Here is a 15,714-nt window from a genome sequence, read left to right on the forward strand (position 1 = left end):
AATTCGGTGCAGTGCTCGATCAAGATTTGATGCCCTACGATTAATCGCTCTAGGCCACCTAACACTTCATAGGCCAACACTTGCTTGGCACTGGTAATGATAGGCTACCGCAGGTGCGCAAAGATAACGGAAGGCAAACTGGCGACTGCCAGACGGTGTTGACTAGGCTATGTTGTCTGTTGTCACTTAGCCTATAACTTTTTGATTGATAATTTTAGGTGGTGTAATACGTGATTTTTCAACTGTTGTTTCTTAACATAGTCGGTATTTATTTAATCCGCAGGCAACGGATGACGAATGACAGATCTCTTCGCCCCGCCTGCTGTGGTTTGTAACCATAGCAGATTCCCTGAACACAGTTGAATGTTTTTCATGTGAAGGAGGGCTTCAACGAAGATCAAGCACGCCCATAGAAGATTTTGGTTCTGTTGCTGCCAACGCAGTGGCAGTGAGCTCTTGAAACTCGGGAGATATTCCGTGCCAGTGGCACCGAGGCCGATCTAATGTAAATACATTTTACATTTAGGATAAAGGTAGGCATTCATCCATGTGAATGATAAAAGTATTATGCCATTGTAGGCTGAATTGCACGGGCAGCATCTAAACGCAGTACACGGAACTGCAGAGGTAGTTGGAAAAAATGGAAAAAGGTTTTGCGATGCCATCTAGGGATGCAGGGCCGAGTGGGAGCATGGGATTTGGGGATGCAAACGCAGCCCTGGCCGATGACTCGCTACCTTCCAATCCGCCGGAGGAACGCGCTGTGTCAGTCTGGTGGTCCTTTGCAAAATGCCTAGGTACGCTTCTGCCAGTATACTTGGCTGGATACTTCGGGTTCAGTATCAGCATAGTGGTCTTCGGTCTCATGGTCTACATGGGATGGAAACACAGTCGGGACGCCAAAGTGATGCGGCTCAAGTCGGCCATGTACGTGTTGGACAACGAGAGGGAATTCACCACAGCAAAGGTTTTCCGGAGCAATCGGGATTTGCCCCCATGGGTAAGTAACCCAACTTAATAGTAAACTACAGTAATATCCATTTACAGTGATGCGGGTAAAAACCTACAGGCTAGCCTATAGTCAAAACAAAGTACTTAAAGAGAAGGACAGATGGAGAGTTTGCTGGTGAGAAATAATGTGTGGGAAAGAAGTGTGGTTTAGGCTGACATCACAGTTGTCTAGTTGGTGTATAGGGCCTATAGGTTATAACGAAAATTAATTAAGAATACTTGCACTACTGGAAAGGATTAGGTTTAAGATGAGGACATTTTGACTTCCCACCTCAGGATAGGGAAACCACCACATCCCCCATCACCTGAAATAATAATACTGCACTGACATGATGTTTTCCTTCTTCCCTGCCCTCCCACACATTCTTCTCTCTAATCAGAATTTGCTGGCTATATTTGGACATGTGCAGTGTCTGGGGACAGAAAGTCTAAACTCTCGCAATATCGCTGCAAGGAATGTGACAAAGCATAGCCAAACTGCCATATGGAGTTGGACACAGCATTAACAGAGACAACAGCAGCGATAGGGCATTTTCCTCAGACTATCTACAAGTCTACAAAGCAGTATAAGTGCATATTCTTTTGGTGCATTTTGTTCTGTGCTGTCAGCTATGAAGAGTGTTGTCTTAGACCAGCCATTTCTTGCCTCTGAACCGCATGCAACTGATAAATTCAGGCCTATGAGTGCTGACCAAAATGGACACCAAATGCTTAATGACTCAGAGACTTTTCTGAAGAAGATAGGACCAACCGGACAATATTAAAACTGTAGAGAAAAGAAGGATTTGATCATGATTTTGATCATTTTGACACACTCACCCTCTTGGACAACCACAATATCTGTGGGTGGGGTACAGGATATCACAAACGTGCACACACAGACCCACATTCTCTGATCTAGAAGTGGTTAGTCACTGTCTCATTTCAAGTTGAAGTCCTACGTCACACTTCCCTGCCATGTGTCTAAGTTAGTTCTGACCAACCACTCTCTCTCTGCAGGTTAACTTCCCAGATGTGGAAAAGGTTGAGTGGCTGAACAAGGTATATAAACACCTAGGACACACACTCACACATCTCATTGACTACCTGTTGATATGTATGGTTTTGTCTGTGCTCGTGTACGTGTAACTGCGTGTGTGTGTGTGTGTGTGTGTGTGGGGACATGCATGTGTGTGTGTTATAAAAGTGACTGTGTGTGTTTGTTAGTGGTGTGGGTATTGATGTCTTCTGGCTTCGCTCCATCTGTTCCATTAGTACAGCCTCTTCTGTTGTAATTAAGAGTCTGGGCGAGTGTGAGGGTTTCTGAGATCCCAGAACACACACACACACACACTGTGTCTCCGTGCTTACAGAAGCTCACCAACGGCGAGCCAGCAATATGAATATCAATAAACAAGGCGTCCTTCAGAGTGGATAAGAAATGTCATGAAGTCCGACACAAAGCCCAGATTGTAGGGTGGTGATCTGCTGGGCTCATCTTCCTCTAGGAGTCCCCTCCTGTCCCCTCTTGGCTGCCTGACTGAGCGACGCGTGATCAGATTGCACACACTCAACCTCCTGATTCTGCTTGCCACAGGCCTGACTTCCTCATCCAGCCCCACTTTCAGAGAACCACTAGTATGGCCAAAGTGAAAAACACATCTTCCCGCTAGCCATAATACTTAGTAGGATGGTCCAGTGGAGAACTGACCTTGGATAGAAAAACAACTGCAAAGTAGCAGTTGTGGCTAGCCACACCATTGATGTTAGTCCAGACATGTTGATCCATTTTTACTATCAAAAGTTGATTCATTGAATGAATAAAGGGTGTTTAAGGTGACCTTACACAGACACTTCTAGAAGGATAAAATGCCTCACTAGGGTATTTCTCCAACCTCCTGACCTTTACAGACCAAGGTCAGAATCACCACAGTGTTAGACGTCACACAGCGATGCTGAGTGGCACCTCACAGTTCTTTCATATAGCATATTGTAAACAGCCATGGCAGAATTGGGTTGAAAATTTCAATTTAACATTTTCAAATAAAATCTTTCACAAATGGTGTTCTGTTATTCTGTTCAACACATTTTCTGATTGCCATTCCTATTTAATTATTAAGGGTGAACAATCAAAGCATTTATTTTGTCTCTGTTTGTAGATATCATTCTGCTTCTTTTAATGTATTTTATTCTTTTGTTGGTGTACATATGAATACCATCTCAACCTGAAAGCCAGCTGTGCTTCTGGTTTTCTTTAGTTGAAAATCTGCAGATCTGCTCTGAACATTTATCTGATCACAGGAAGTGCATGGCTTCCCTGATTGGGTAACTCATGAGTCATTTCTACATATAGGCTACAATACAGAACCTTTTTTTTTCTTCTTTTTTATGGTTTGCCCTTCTGACAGACTTATGCACCCCCCTTGTCCAACAACTGACTCATTCCACATTTGACATCAATCTGTGTTGAAGGTCCTCCTTAGTCATATTCACCCCACCCTCTCTGTATTGCTGCTCCACACGTCCCATAAGACATGATGAAGCTTCAGTTCCTCTGTCCTCCAGATCCTGCAGCAGGCCTGGCCCTTTGTGGGCCAGTACCTGGAGAAGCTGCTGGTGGACACCATCGCTCCTGCCATCAGGGCCTCCAACACCCACCTCCAGACCCTCAGCTTCACCAAGGTCAACCTGGGAGACAAGGTGCCACATGTTTACACCACCTCTACTCAATACTGTAGACACTGTCAATGAATTTCACCTTTTTAGTATGTATAGAGCCACATATACACATTGGAATAGAATAGAATGAAGTAGAAATTAATACTTGATCGTCTTATGATCTGTTATCACTTTATGGTACTGTACAAGTCTAAAGTGGTGTCTTTGGCTTCAACTCCAAACCGTTGAAAGAACATAGTGAAACATTTGGACCTAAAACGTAGCCAGCAGCCACACAGCCTGTCCTAAGTGCAGCTGTGCTGTTTCCCAGGCCATGAAGGTGGTGGGGGTGAAGGCCCACACTGAGCATGACAAGAAGCAGGTGCTGCTGGATCTCTATGTGAGGTAGGACACACACACACACATACACGCACACACACTGATCAACACAAATGTGGAACAGTAACATTTACGGTTCAACCTTTTTTGCGCAGCTATGCAGGAGATGTGGAAATCAACGTGGAAATCAAAAAGTACTTCTGCAAAGCCGGAGTTAAAGGAATTCAGGTACTCTCCCCAGGGGTAACACAGAGGGAGAAGTCTTGTGTTTTGGTCTTGTGATTTATGTCTCCTGAGGCCAAACCCAAATCTCTCTTTCTCTCTCTCACACACACACACACACACTGTCTTCCTCTGTCTGTTTCTTTGTATGACACTCTCTCTCTCTCTCTCTCTCTCTCTCTCTCTCTCTCTCTCTCTCTCTCTCTCTCTCTCTCTCTCTCTCTCTCTCCCCCTTCCCCTCCACAGTTGCATGGGAAGCTGCGTGTGATCCTGGAGCCTCTGATCGGGGACATTCCTCTGGTTGGAGCCATCACCATGTTCTTCATCCGCAGGCCTGTCAGTGCCACATCCTCATGGCTCCTTTCAGTTCACCCACTGTCCTTTCAAAATAGAAAATATGACATCTCTTAAATACTCTCCACGTCTGTACTGTTGGCTCCATGCATCTGTCGCTTTCTGTCTCGTGTTTGCTGACCCCTTGACCCCTGTTGATCCACAGAAGCTGGATATCAACTGGACAGGGCTGACCAACCTGCTGGACATCCCTGGACTGAAGTGAGTGAACAACTCCATTGACTTTAGGACCTCAGTTACATTGAGCTTCCTCTCGTGGTGTTTTGGAGGTATGATACTAGCGATCAGTGCCAAGGGCTATGTAGGACAAGGATTGTGCTCACGTGCGTGTGTGTTTGTGTAGAGTAGATATTGAACTGAAAATACAATTAAATTATTGTCAGGAGTGTGTCTTTAGCGTCGAACGTAACAACAAAGATTCCTGACAATCCATCCAATGACAAGGCACTGTCATTTACTTATTTAATTGTATTCCGCTTGGAAAGGACATATGCATACATGATCTCTTACCGAAACCTCGTCCTTTCACAATGGGTGCATGTGCTGGTTCAGTTTTGCCCCAATTGTTGAAAGCCAAATGTATCATTTTTTCAGTGCATGTCAGTGTTGTCAGCAGTAGTGTACCGGAGACGGTCTGTCTCTCTGTCTGGTCTAGTTGTCCCTCCGTCTCTCTGTCTGTGTCTCCCATCTCTGTGTGTCCCCGACACCCACCCTTGCATTCACTTGCAGTGCCATGTCGGACACTATGATAATGGATGCAATAGCCGCCTTCCTGGTGCTCCCCAACCGACTCACTGTCCCCCTGGTGGCCGACCTGCACGTTGCTCAGCTGCGTTCGCCTCTCCCGCGGGTAACCGTATAGCACCCCGTTAAAACCACCTGGAGAGTGACAGGTTCAGACGTTTAACACGATACCTCAGCTTAATACATACCCTGTATTGTGTTAATGACTCCATTGTTCTGAATAAAGATAAAAACGGGTCTTTATTCAATGAATACACTGACTTCCCATCTAAGCAAATACAGAATGTAGCTACATGCTGTTTAAATAATACACAAAGGACTCCTGGGCAGCCTATGTAATGCAACCTGTGTTAACCCTTGTGTGTGTGTGTTTTTGTGTGTTTGTGTTTTAGGGGGTGGTACGCATCCACCTGTTGGAGGCAGAGGACCTGACGGCTAAGGACACGGTCATCAAGGGGTTAATCGATGGCAAGTCTGACCCGTACGCCGTGCTGCGTGTGGGGACCCAGACCTTCACCTCTCACCACGTGGACAGCAACCTGAACCCACAGTGGAGGGAGATGTTTGAGGTAGGCAAGGGGGGGGGAGACAAGAGGGGAGGGGAGAAGGGAGGAGAGGAGCGAAGAGGAGACGAGTGGAGAGGAGGAAAGGAGAGACCACTCGATACGACGGCACACTTTCATTTCCGTTCCTGTCGAAGCACCCAAGGACATTCACACGAGAAACCTTTTTGAGCCCGTCGTTTTTTTCGTGTAGGTTTTTCTGCGGCACGTTTTGCTTAACGTGCCTCGCAAAGCATCCAAGGACGCACTGCATGGGGTCGTAAGCAAGCTGAGTACAAAGTCCGGCTTTGAAAATGAGAAAAGCACTACCCGTGCATCGATTGCGTCCTTGGTATGCCAAGTGTTCTGGATGGATTGGTCGTCTGACCAGCCTCCTCTCCTGCTGTGCAGCTTGTCACTGGGACACGGAGAGGAAAGCACAGCAGTGTGTCTTATCTGCCTCTGCAGAACCAGGATGCTGCGGCGCGGAGAGATGAATGATTGAACTGATATACACTGAACAAAGCCTTATCTGTGTGCCTCCATAGCAACGACACAGGGCTTAGAAAGTGAAGATGTATTAGATAGTACTCAATTGCTGTGAAAGTACCAAGTCAATGAAGTGAATAGCTGAGTTCAGGACAAAATCGACGTATTTATTGCACATATGTAAGGTGCATGTGTCTGATACATTCAAGTTGAGTATCACAGAAGACTGGACAATGAATACAGGACATCAAGGGAGTTAAATGGTATCACAATATGGGAGGATACGAGACTATTAGCGTAGCCTTCGCAAGCACAGACATAGGACACTGCATGCTAGATAGCTTTTGTTTAGGTCTTTAGATAGGGCTCCTAGAAATGGCCTGGACGCTCCTTCTATTTTCCTCGTTCAAAGTTGCATGGCATTATACACTTTGGTAATATTGTGACCTCTAACCTATACTAGTGTCACAGGCCTTTCCTAGTCGCACCTTACAAAGAACTAACTTATGGCAATGCAGGAATAATGACAGTTTCAATATCAGTATCAATAATACAAGAAACATATTCAAAAGTTGTTTATTATATTCAGAGCATTTCAAACAGTATAAAAGTAATAAAGTAATCAATATCTTTAATTAATGTTAACTGTTCTGTGGTTAAGGACAGACCTCTTTAAAATATATAATTTAAATGATACCATGCAAGGCTATTGACACAGGTTATTTTTGTATTGACTGTGTGTATCTGCATGTGTCGATCTTATTTTTATATTTGTGTCTATATTATGTTGATATTTGTGGCATTTGTGGTTGTCTGTACATTGTGTGTGTTTTTGTGTTTGTGTTTATGTGTGTCTGTGTGTCAGGTGATTGTCCATGAAGTGCCTGGTCAGGAATTGGAGGTGGAGGTGTTTGACAAAGACCCAGACCAGGATGACTTCCTGGGGAGGTAGCATCTCACTCACTCCATCCATCCCCCATCCATCACCCCTCTCTCTGTGGTTTTCACTCCTTCCCCCTCGGCAGCTAGCTAACGTCAACTAACGCCTTCATTTTGTTCAAAACTACAGATGCCTGATGTACTTTCTTGTTCCATATTCGTTTTTTTACTTCTTTCTGTTTTCTTCTCTGTCTCTGCCCCTCCTTTTCCTTCTCTCAGGGTCAAGATTGATCTGGATATTGTGAAGCGAGCCAGGGTAGTAGATGATGTAAGTAACTAACACCACACATCTACATGACCTGGAGGTTCACCTGTATGAATGTAAACACAACAGCAGGGCATCAGTGAGGATCCTTGCTGGGTTCTGCTGTGGTGTGAATAACAGTAGTTAATCCTGTTATATAGCAGCAGGTCAGGGGTCATCCCACCCCACGTGCCCTCCTCATGACTCCCCGTTCTTGGCCAACTTTGCTCAACAACTAACCCATGCTGCGGTTGTTTTATTGGATGACTCCAAATGAGTGATGGGTGTGTAATCCCGCCCCCTTGTCGGCAGTGGTTCAATCTGAAGGATGTGCCGTCGGGCAGCGTTCACCTGCGTCTGGAGTGGCTCTCTCTGCTGCCCTCTGCTGAGAGACTCAGTGAGGTGCGTCCTGCTGCTACATGACTTTCCATTCTAGTTGTATTTTTCACATTTTATTACAGTTTATATGCTATTAGAAATCTCTACTACAGTGCACACTCCGAACATGACACATTATCCTATAAGTATATACACTCTTATCCCCCCCCCCCCCCCCCTCTTCTCTTATCTAACACGCTGTATTTGCTCAGGTTATCCAGAGGAACCGGAATGTCTCCTGCAAAACTTCAGATCCTCCCTCGGCAGCCATCTTGGCTGTTTACCTGGACCGCGCCCAGGACCTGCCTGTGGGTACCACAGTGTGCCGTGGTGACATACACCCAGTCAGAACCCACACTCTGTGTTGGCGTGTGTATCACGTGTGTGTGTGTGGTTGTGTTTCAGATGAAGAAGGGCAACAAGGACCCGAGTCCCATGGTCCAGCTGTCCATCCAGGACACAACCCGGGAGAGCAAGGTGATTTTTAGCTGTTCATTAAGGAGGCAGGGCTCACCTTTGACTCCGAAAAGTACTGTGTGTCTTTCTAAAGAAAACTAGCTAAAACATGTTCAAATATGTTTCTGTCATGTCTCTGTTTCCAAGACAAGTTACGGTACTAACAACCCTCTGTGGGAGGATGCCTTCACCTTCTTCATCCAGGACCCCAGCAGACAGGACATCGACATCCAGGTGCAGAGCCCTGCCGCACCAACACACTCTCTTTGTCATATGCTGTAGAAACTCATATTCACAGATAATAAATATAACCTCTGTTACAACCCTTTGTTCTTTTTCACCCTCACCATATACCTGTGTTCTACTGTGTACGACTGTGTGTGTAAACTCCTCGTTCAGTACACACAGCTGTTCAAACACATCACTATTCCTGCTGTCAGAGATGTTCTCGTGCGTGATCCCCCACGGCCTGTCCTCCCACTCCCTCCTCTCATCCGCTCCAGGTGAAGGATGACGACCGGGCCTTATCTCTGGGCAGTCTGACCATCCCTCTGGCCCGACTGCTGACCAGCCCCGACCTCACCATGGACCAGTGGTTCCAGCTAAACAACTCTGGCCCCGCCAGCCGTATCTACATCAAGACCATCCTCAGGGTGGGCTTACACACACACACACACACACACACACGGCTACCACGGCTCAGTTACTTGTCTTAGTCTTTCCCCAACCTGGCGTTTGTGGGCCCGCAGTTAAAGGTCTCCTGTGCTCCCTAGGTGTTGTGGTTGAATGAGGAGATGTCTCCCACCACCCCAGTGTCTCCTCACCCCCCAAGCCCAGGGTCGGGACACGGAGCTGGGGGAATCACGTCTGAGTTGTCCCCTGGTGGAGTGAGTGGGGCTCTTAAACCTGTGTCGACACCACCCCAGCACACCACCCCAGACTCTGACTTTGGCACTGAGGTGAGAGGCTGAAATGTTATATCTCTCTCTCTTGCACATACAGCACATGCATACAAACACACACACACACACACACAGACGGCACGGGTCACAGCTGTGTGTGTCCACAGGGAGTGCTGCGCATCCATCTGGTGGAGGCCCACAACCTGATAGCCAAGGACAACTTCATGGGGGGCATGGTGAAGGGGAAGAGTGACCCCTACGTCAAGATCAGGGTGGGGGGCGTGGCCTTCCGCAGCCACACCATCAAGGAGAACCTCAACCCTTACTGGAACGAACTGTACGAGGTACCAACAGAGCCCCTTTGAATTCTCCCAGGAAGATCCTAGTGCAGGAGTGTTCATGCTCGTTGTACACAGTATGAGTGGATAAACGGATTGACTTCTATGGATCAGTGTGGTGTTGAGTCATGTTGGGTTATTTTGCTGGACCTGTGGAAATGAGAAAATCACAGCACATGTATACGATACTCATAGAGGTCAGGTATGGGGTCATCCACTGGCTCCTTAGTTCATCCCCCTCTGGAGTGTGATGGGCTCTCTCTTGGGTTCCTCCAGGTGATCCTCACCCAGCTGCCCGGTCAGGAGGTCCAGTTTGAGCTGTATGACAAAGACCTGGACCAGGATGACTTCCTGGGCAGGTGAGGTGGGGACAGACTGAGGGGACAGACACACTGTGACACAGTGCACGATACATGTTGTTATTGACCTTGCTGTTAAAATGCACTTTGACCTGTGTGTGTATTTAGGTTCAGGCTTAACCTCCGAGATGTCATAGGCTCACAATTCACAGACCAGGTAATGTCGCAACCGGCTATGGCCGCATATATAATCCCACGGTGAATGCTTTGACAGATTCATGTATTTGGGTGTCCTGGGATGTGTGTGTTTCAGTGGTTCACCCTCAACGATGTGAAGTCTGGACGGGTCCACCTGGTGCTGGAGTGGCTGCCCAGAGTCACAGACCTGCCCAGACTGGAACAGGTAAGGCCCTCTGCTCTGTCTCTCTGCAGCTCTCTCTCTCTCTTTCTAGGTATCTGTCGTTTTTCCTTTCTTTCCATAGCTCTTTTTCCCTCTCTGACTCACACTCACTGACTCACACACACATTCTCTCTCTCTCTCTCTCTCTCTCTCTCTCTCTCTCTCTCTCTCTCTCTCTCTCTCTCTCTCTCTCTCTCTCTCTCTCTCTCTCTCTCTCTCTCTCTCTCTCTCTCTCTCCCTGTCTCTCTCTCTCTCTCTGTCTGTGTTCCCTGTGTCTCAGTGACATCTGGCTCTGCTTCTCTGACCCCCCAGGTCCTACAGTTCCAGTCCCAGCAGTCTTACCAGAACAAAGTGTTGCCATCGGCTGCTGTGCTGTTCATCTACGTGGAGAGAGCCCATGGCCTGCCGGTAAGACCACAGCGCCCCCTCTAGACTGTCTGTAGTAATGATCTCACTAGTACCCTGCAAACAGCTCAGTGGTGTCAATACGGAACTGTAGTCTGTATGGCACCATAAACCATTTTGACATTCAAATTCCAGAACCAAATCCACATTTTTCCAGTGTGGTTGTTACATCCATATTTATTATTCATTTACAGTTGAAAAAGAGTGGAAAGGAGCCAAAAGTCGGAGCAGAGATTGCTCTGAAGGGCATTTCATACCGAACCAAGGTAGGTATCTTTATGAATAATAATTACAAATCGATTAAGACTGAACTTTAAACTTACTGAAATACAGCTCACGTGCAGTTACCTGAAGGCTTGCGTGTTGTCTGTCCCCAGGTGTGTGAGCGTTCTATGTCCCCCCGCTGGGATGAGGCCTTTCACTTCCTGGTTCGTGACCCCAGAGATGAAATCCTCACCATCAAGGTGAGAGAGACTGTCAGCACTTGTTCCTCATGGTTGTGCGGTCAGATATGCTCATCCCATTGACTCTGTTCTGCCTTTCTTTAACTGTCTTTAAATGTAGACAGCCTTTCAATTAGCATGTTGATTATCCTCTCAGTTGTAGCCTAGTATTTATTTGCCTTCCAGTGGGTTCATTCAGTGACTAGACACTAAGAAGGAAGTGGTGTCCAGGGCACAGTATGAAAGCAACTCTGGTCTGGGCTATTTTTGAACCATGTGTGTGGGTGTGCTGACGTGTTCGTGATTGCTTGTGTATGTGTGTCGCACATCTGCTCGTCTCTGTGTGTGTGTGTGTGTGTGTGTGTGTGTGTGTGTGTGTGTGTGTGCAGCTCTCCCACAGCTGGGGCCAGCCCCTGGGGTCAGTGGTGCTGCCTCTCAGGGAGGTTCTGGCAGAGCCGGACCTGGTGCTGGACCGCTGGCTCAGTCTGGACGGAGCCCTGCCAGAGAGCCAGATACTTCTGAGGGCCTCCCTCAAGGTAACCTCCACACCCACTGGGGGAAAACGCATTTCTGTACGAAAATCTCAGTTGAAACCTTTAAGACCATGATGTCACGTGCAGAATGATGTCATGTAATTTACTATGAACTCATATTGATCCTACTCTGTGTGTATGCGTTGCAGTTTACTTACATCCCCGTTGAAACTCCTCTTATTATGTGACTTTGATAGACTGTATTGTCTATTCAATATAATGAAACTGTGTAACCTAGTCCAGTGTTGGTTTGCTCGTCCTCTGAATACTGAACAGCATCTGTCCCACAGATCTTGGACACCCAGCTGGCCGTGTGTCGCAAGGTCCCCGGAGACGATGATGTCACCGGAGTGACCGGCGAGGAGGGGGACGACATCCCCAGACGGGATCAGGCCAACCCCGACCTCCGACACAGGGCAGTGCCCTCACATGCGTGAGTCATCCTGGCATCAATGCCCCCGTTGTCCTCTCTGTGTTTGTCTCTACTGTACCATGGGAGGTCATGTTTCGAATGCCTCTCAAATAGCATCATCATGACACGTTGTAATGAGACACACACACACGTTGTTTTCCCAGCGTCTCCATCATCACGACACATTGTAATACATTGTAGCGTATGTGTCATGTGGAATGACTGGTGATCTTTTTGTTGATGTCCAATATTGTGCATTTGTATTCGTCGAACGCTGTTGGCTAAATTTGGCAGGATCTAGAAACATCCTATTGTTTGATTTTGCAGGGGTGGCGAGGGAGGTGGCGTAGCTGGCCAGGTGAAGCTGTCCATTGGCTATTCCATTGAGGAGAGCAGGCTGTATGTCACTGTTCACTCCTGCAGGTCAGTCCACCAGGACTCCCCACTACGTGTTGATTAGCTTAGCATAAAGCTATATTGGAGCTGTGCCAAAGGGCTACAAGCTTAGCACAAGACGGTGCCAAAGCTGTATTCGACCTATTCACGTATTAGCTATGCTACAACCACATCAATTGGCTATTATGCAGCTATCCATGGATATTTGTTGAACAGTGCCTGTCTGTTCAGTGTCTAGCTGGCAGTGTAATGTGTGCTGCGTGCCTCTCTGTGTTGCTACAGGGATCTGCCAGCTTGTTCCAAGGACGGCTCCGACCCCTACGTGTCCTTCATCCTCCTGCCTGACAAGAACAGGACCACCAAGAGGAAGACCGCCATCAGGAAGAGAGACCTCAACCCTGAGTTCAACGAGAGGTGAGAGCAGCGGAGATACAAGAACAACGTGAGACGGGAGTCTGGTATCTCCTGTTTTATGCTGGTTAACGTCACTTCTAGGGTTGGAGGATGGTTAATTGAGGGTGTGTTGATGGTTACTAGAACATCTATTGATCTTGTATTGGAGTTGTCAAGTGACGACTCTTTAGTAATGTCTCTTTCATCTTTGTGCTGTCAGATTTGACTTTGACTTCTCACTGGAGGAGTCTCTCCAGAGAAGACTGGACCTGTCTGTGAAGAACAGTGTCTCCTTCATGAGCAGAGAGAGGGAGCTCATTGGCAAGGTACTAGACACTGGGGAAAAAAGGATTCTGGAAGAAGGAATCTCATTTGATATTCACCTTGAGTAAAAAATCTCTGTTGATTGTTTCTAAGTCTTCTAACTACATTTGTTTTGTCATCTTTAGGTGCTGGTAGATTTGGACCAGATAGACCTCAACAGTGGTGTCACCCAATGGTAAAGTTATCCTAAATTAATCAACTTAAGACATGGGCATAAAATAAAATCACAATGTATGCAACCTTTTTTTCTATATTATGGGACCTCACATTTTTCATGCCAAAAGGGAGTTGCTAAAATGTTGTGCTTATGCTATTTTATACAAGTGGACATGAACCATTGCCTTTCTGACTCTTTCAGGTACAACTTGACCCAGGAGATCAACTAGACCAACTAGAAGGCAGATCTCGGTTCTTTAGTGCAAGTTGCGTGTTACTGTCGCTTCTCTATCATGGGTTGTTATCATTTTTATTCAGCTTTGTGCAAAGACACCACCAGCGTCAAACAATTATCATATTATATCAATAATATCACAGACCGTGGCAAATCAATTGAATGTGTTCATAATCACAATCATTTTCGATATGTAATGAATCGGTGTCACCAGTGCACTGTGCAGGATCCCTACACCATATGATACTGTATATGAATAGAATTATTTGGCTGAATAGTTATTTGATACGGATGCAACTGTAAAATTTGTTTTAAATGCACTTTATTGTCTTAATGTAATTATCTTCCCTCACAAAAGGCCTTGTGCTGTATATTTTGATATTTTATAATGTCTTAGTGGTATTCATGAAAAAAAATTCTTCCTTTGTGTTACTTGGCCAGTACGTGTTTGTATTTTTGCCTTCATGTAATGCTGTGCACAATTTCTGAAAACATCTAGAATGTTTACGATTAGTGTTCCAAATGAAAGTGTTTTTTTATGTTTTAAACAAATGTATTTGAATGTTAAGTTTATAATTCAGGTTTAATATTAGTAATAATGACCAAGACCCAATTGCAGTTGTGGTGAGAAGATTATTGTGCAAAGTCTAAATCACTGTGTTTTATTTTAAAAAGTTTATTATGAATATTCTCATTCCATGGCAGCAATGTGTTTGTGTGTGCTAGTAGACTATTGCTAAAAACAAACTTGGTTCTGCTCTTGTCATAAAATGGCAATAAAGTGATATTTCAGGTTGTTTCTTACAAACAACTTTTACAAAAGATTACCATGAACCAAACCTTTAGATGTAGGCCGAGACACATTTTCTCTGCGTTTTCTGCTGTCACTTCACTGCTAAAGCTTGAAAACCAATCTTAAAAGTTAGGGTTAGTTAAACGTGATAGAATGAGTGAAGCTGCTGTGCTTTGTATACAGTTGATCATGTATCTGCTTTAAACTGATGGAGTAAATGTTAGCATTTTCAAAATCTGTGTCTATTGTCTTATTTTGGGAAATTTTGTTTTATTTACCTGTTTGTTAGAAAATGTTACTCTTACCTTCTTTTCAGACCCTAGTTTAATACAAAAGTACAAGGAGGCTGTCATATCTACACCATTGTTTTTGGTATACCAAACCTATAGGCCCATTGAAGTTGTGATGTGTCATTGACCTACCACCAGGTTGCGATAAAGCGCTAACTACCCTCTTGTCCTGTCAGCAGTATCTCAACAGATGTTGAGAGAAAAAGAGAGATGGACAAGGCTTCGCCTCAATGGGGAGTCTTTTTCTTGAATCACAGGGGTGGGACAACAGCAGAAAGCCTGCCCTGAGGAGGCAGCATCGAAGAGCCCGTAATCTGGATCACACAACAATAATGAATGGAAACGCACCGTAGCCAAGAAAGCACAGCAACCTAGTAGGCGAACTATTTGAAGGGATTATGCTGTTTTATTGAAAGAGGAATTCACAGCAAGAAATGGATTGGCCGGGTAAATCAGAGACCATTCTTTGGAACAGAAAGCAATTGTACAGTACTTGTTACCTTTGAAAGTTGGAATTAGAGTACAATTTGATATACTGTAGCAAATAGCGAACACATTAAAAGCAGTTATGATACATTATGATACCCTTGAGGTGTCATTTTTTTTATTCCTAGTGGAACTTTTGAATCGGGAGTGTTTGGATTAAAACTTCAGTCAGTTTGGATGTAAAAGGGATTCGACTTCTGATATCTTCGGCGGAACTTTGAAAGAAGATCCCTGGACTTTTATTTCATTTCATAAGAGGATCTGGTTATCATTGGCAACATGGGAAACATAGAGAGTGTGGATGGACAGTCGTCGGAGATGAAGCATCATATAATGCCACTCAAAGTGCCTATGCCCGACCAAACGGAGTTGGAGGAGAGATTTGCTATAGTTTTGGTAAGTGGTAGAGCGCTCTTTCTCCTGTCCCAAAATAGTATTACTCAGTCTAAACTAATCTACACTTTCTTATCCTAAAACCCCCACGAATTTCAATCCTGACGCACTGCTTGACATTTTTCTCCACATTTGAAATTGTAAATGGGTGAAAATTGCCA

At 45.5% G+C, this 15,714-nt stretch overlaps 2 protein-coding genes across 8 annotated transcripts in view; both read left to right on the top strand.

Annotated features, from left to right (window-relative positions):
- Positions 1-237: 237 nt before the first annotated feature.
- On the top strand, positions 238-14,619 carry esyt1a (extended synaptotagmin-like protein 1a). Of its 2 annotated transcripts, XM_067240849.1 has the most exons (31): positions 238-1,000; positions 2,011-2,052; positions 3,556-3,690; positions 3,980-4,053; positions 4,143-4,215; positions 4,456-4,545; positions 4,709-4,764; positions 5,293-5,413; positions 5,700-5,876; positions 7,204-7,286; positions 7,497-7,545; positions 7,834-7,923; positions 8,112-8,207; positions 8,305-8,376; positions 8,503-8,589; positions 8,859-9,008; positions 9,129-9,314; positions 9,425-9,601; positions 9,872-9,954; positions 10,063-10,111; positions 10,208-10,297; positions 10,607-10,702; positions 10,894-10,965; positions 11,077-11,163; positions 11,532-11,678; positions 11,966-12,108; positions 12,415-12,510; positions 12,766-12,897; positions 13,097-13,202; positions 13,326-13,375; positions 13,559-14,619. In XM_067240849.1, the coding sequence occupies exons 1-31, from the start codon at positions 641-643 to the stop codon at positions 13,584-13,586; spliced, it is 3,297 nt and encodes a 1,098-aa protein (XP_067096950.1). In that variant the 5' UTR covers positions 238-640; the 3' UTR covers positions 13,587-14,619. The 2 variants fall into 2 exon arrangements, with proteins under 2 accessions (XP_067096950.1, XP_067096951.1); XM_067240850.1 differs by lacking the exons at positions 238-1,000; positions 2,011-2,052 and having other exon boundaries at positions 3,570-3,690; positions 3,980-4,048.
- Positions 14,620-14,997: 378 nt separating this feature from the next.
- The window catches only part of fmnl3 (formin-like 3), a 33,597-nt gene continuing 32,880 nt past the window's right edge, over positions 14,998-15,714 (top strand). For all 6 annotated transcript variants that reach the window (XM_067239662.1, XM_067239665.1, XM_067239663.1 and 3 more), the window contains exon 1: positions 14,998-15,556. In XM_067239662.1, coding sequence (XP_067095763.1) covers positions 15,440-15,556 — 117 coding nt within the window. In that variant the 5' untranslated portion in view covers positions 14,998-15,439. The remainder of the gene's footprint in view (positions 15,557-15,714) is intronic.

The sequence above is a fragment of the Osmerus mordax genome, chromosome 7 (genome assembly GCF_038355195.1).
Source record: "Osmerus mordax isolate fOsmMor3 chromosome 7, fOsmMor3.pri, whole genome shotgun sequence".
NCBI classification, from domain to species: domain Eukaryota; kingdom Metazoa; phylum Chordata; class Actinopteri; order Osmeriformes; family Osmeridae; genus Osmerus; species Osmerus mordax.

Coding starts and splice junctions, on each gene's coding strand:
- esyt1a (XM_067240849.1), top strand. CDS start 641: ATGGAAAAAGGTTTTGCGATGCCATCTAGGGATGCAGGGCCGAGTGGG. Junction 1,001..2,010: donor ATCGGGATTTGCCCCCATGG/GTAAGTAACCCA, acceptor CTCTCTCTGCAG/GTTAACTTCCCAGATGTGGA. Junction 11,679..11,965: donor TTCTGAGGGCCTCCCTCAAG/GTAACCTCCACA, acceptor TCTGTCCCACAG/ATCTTGGACACCCAGCTGGC.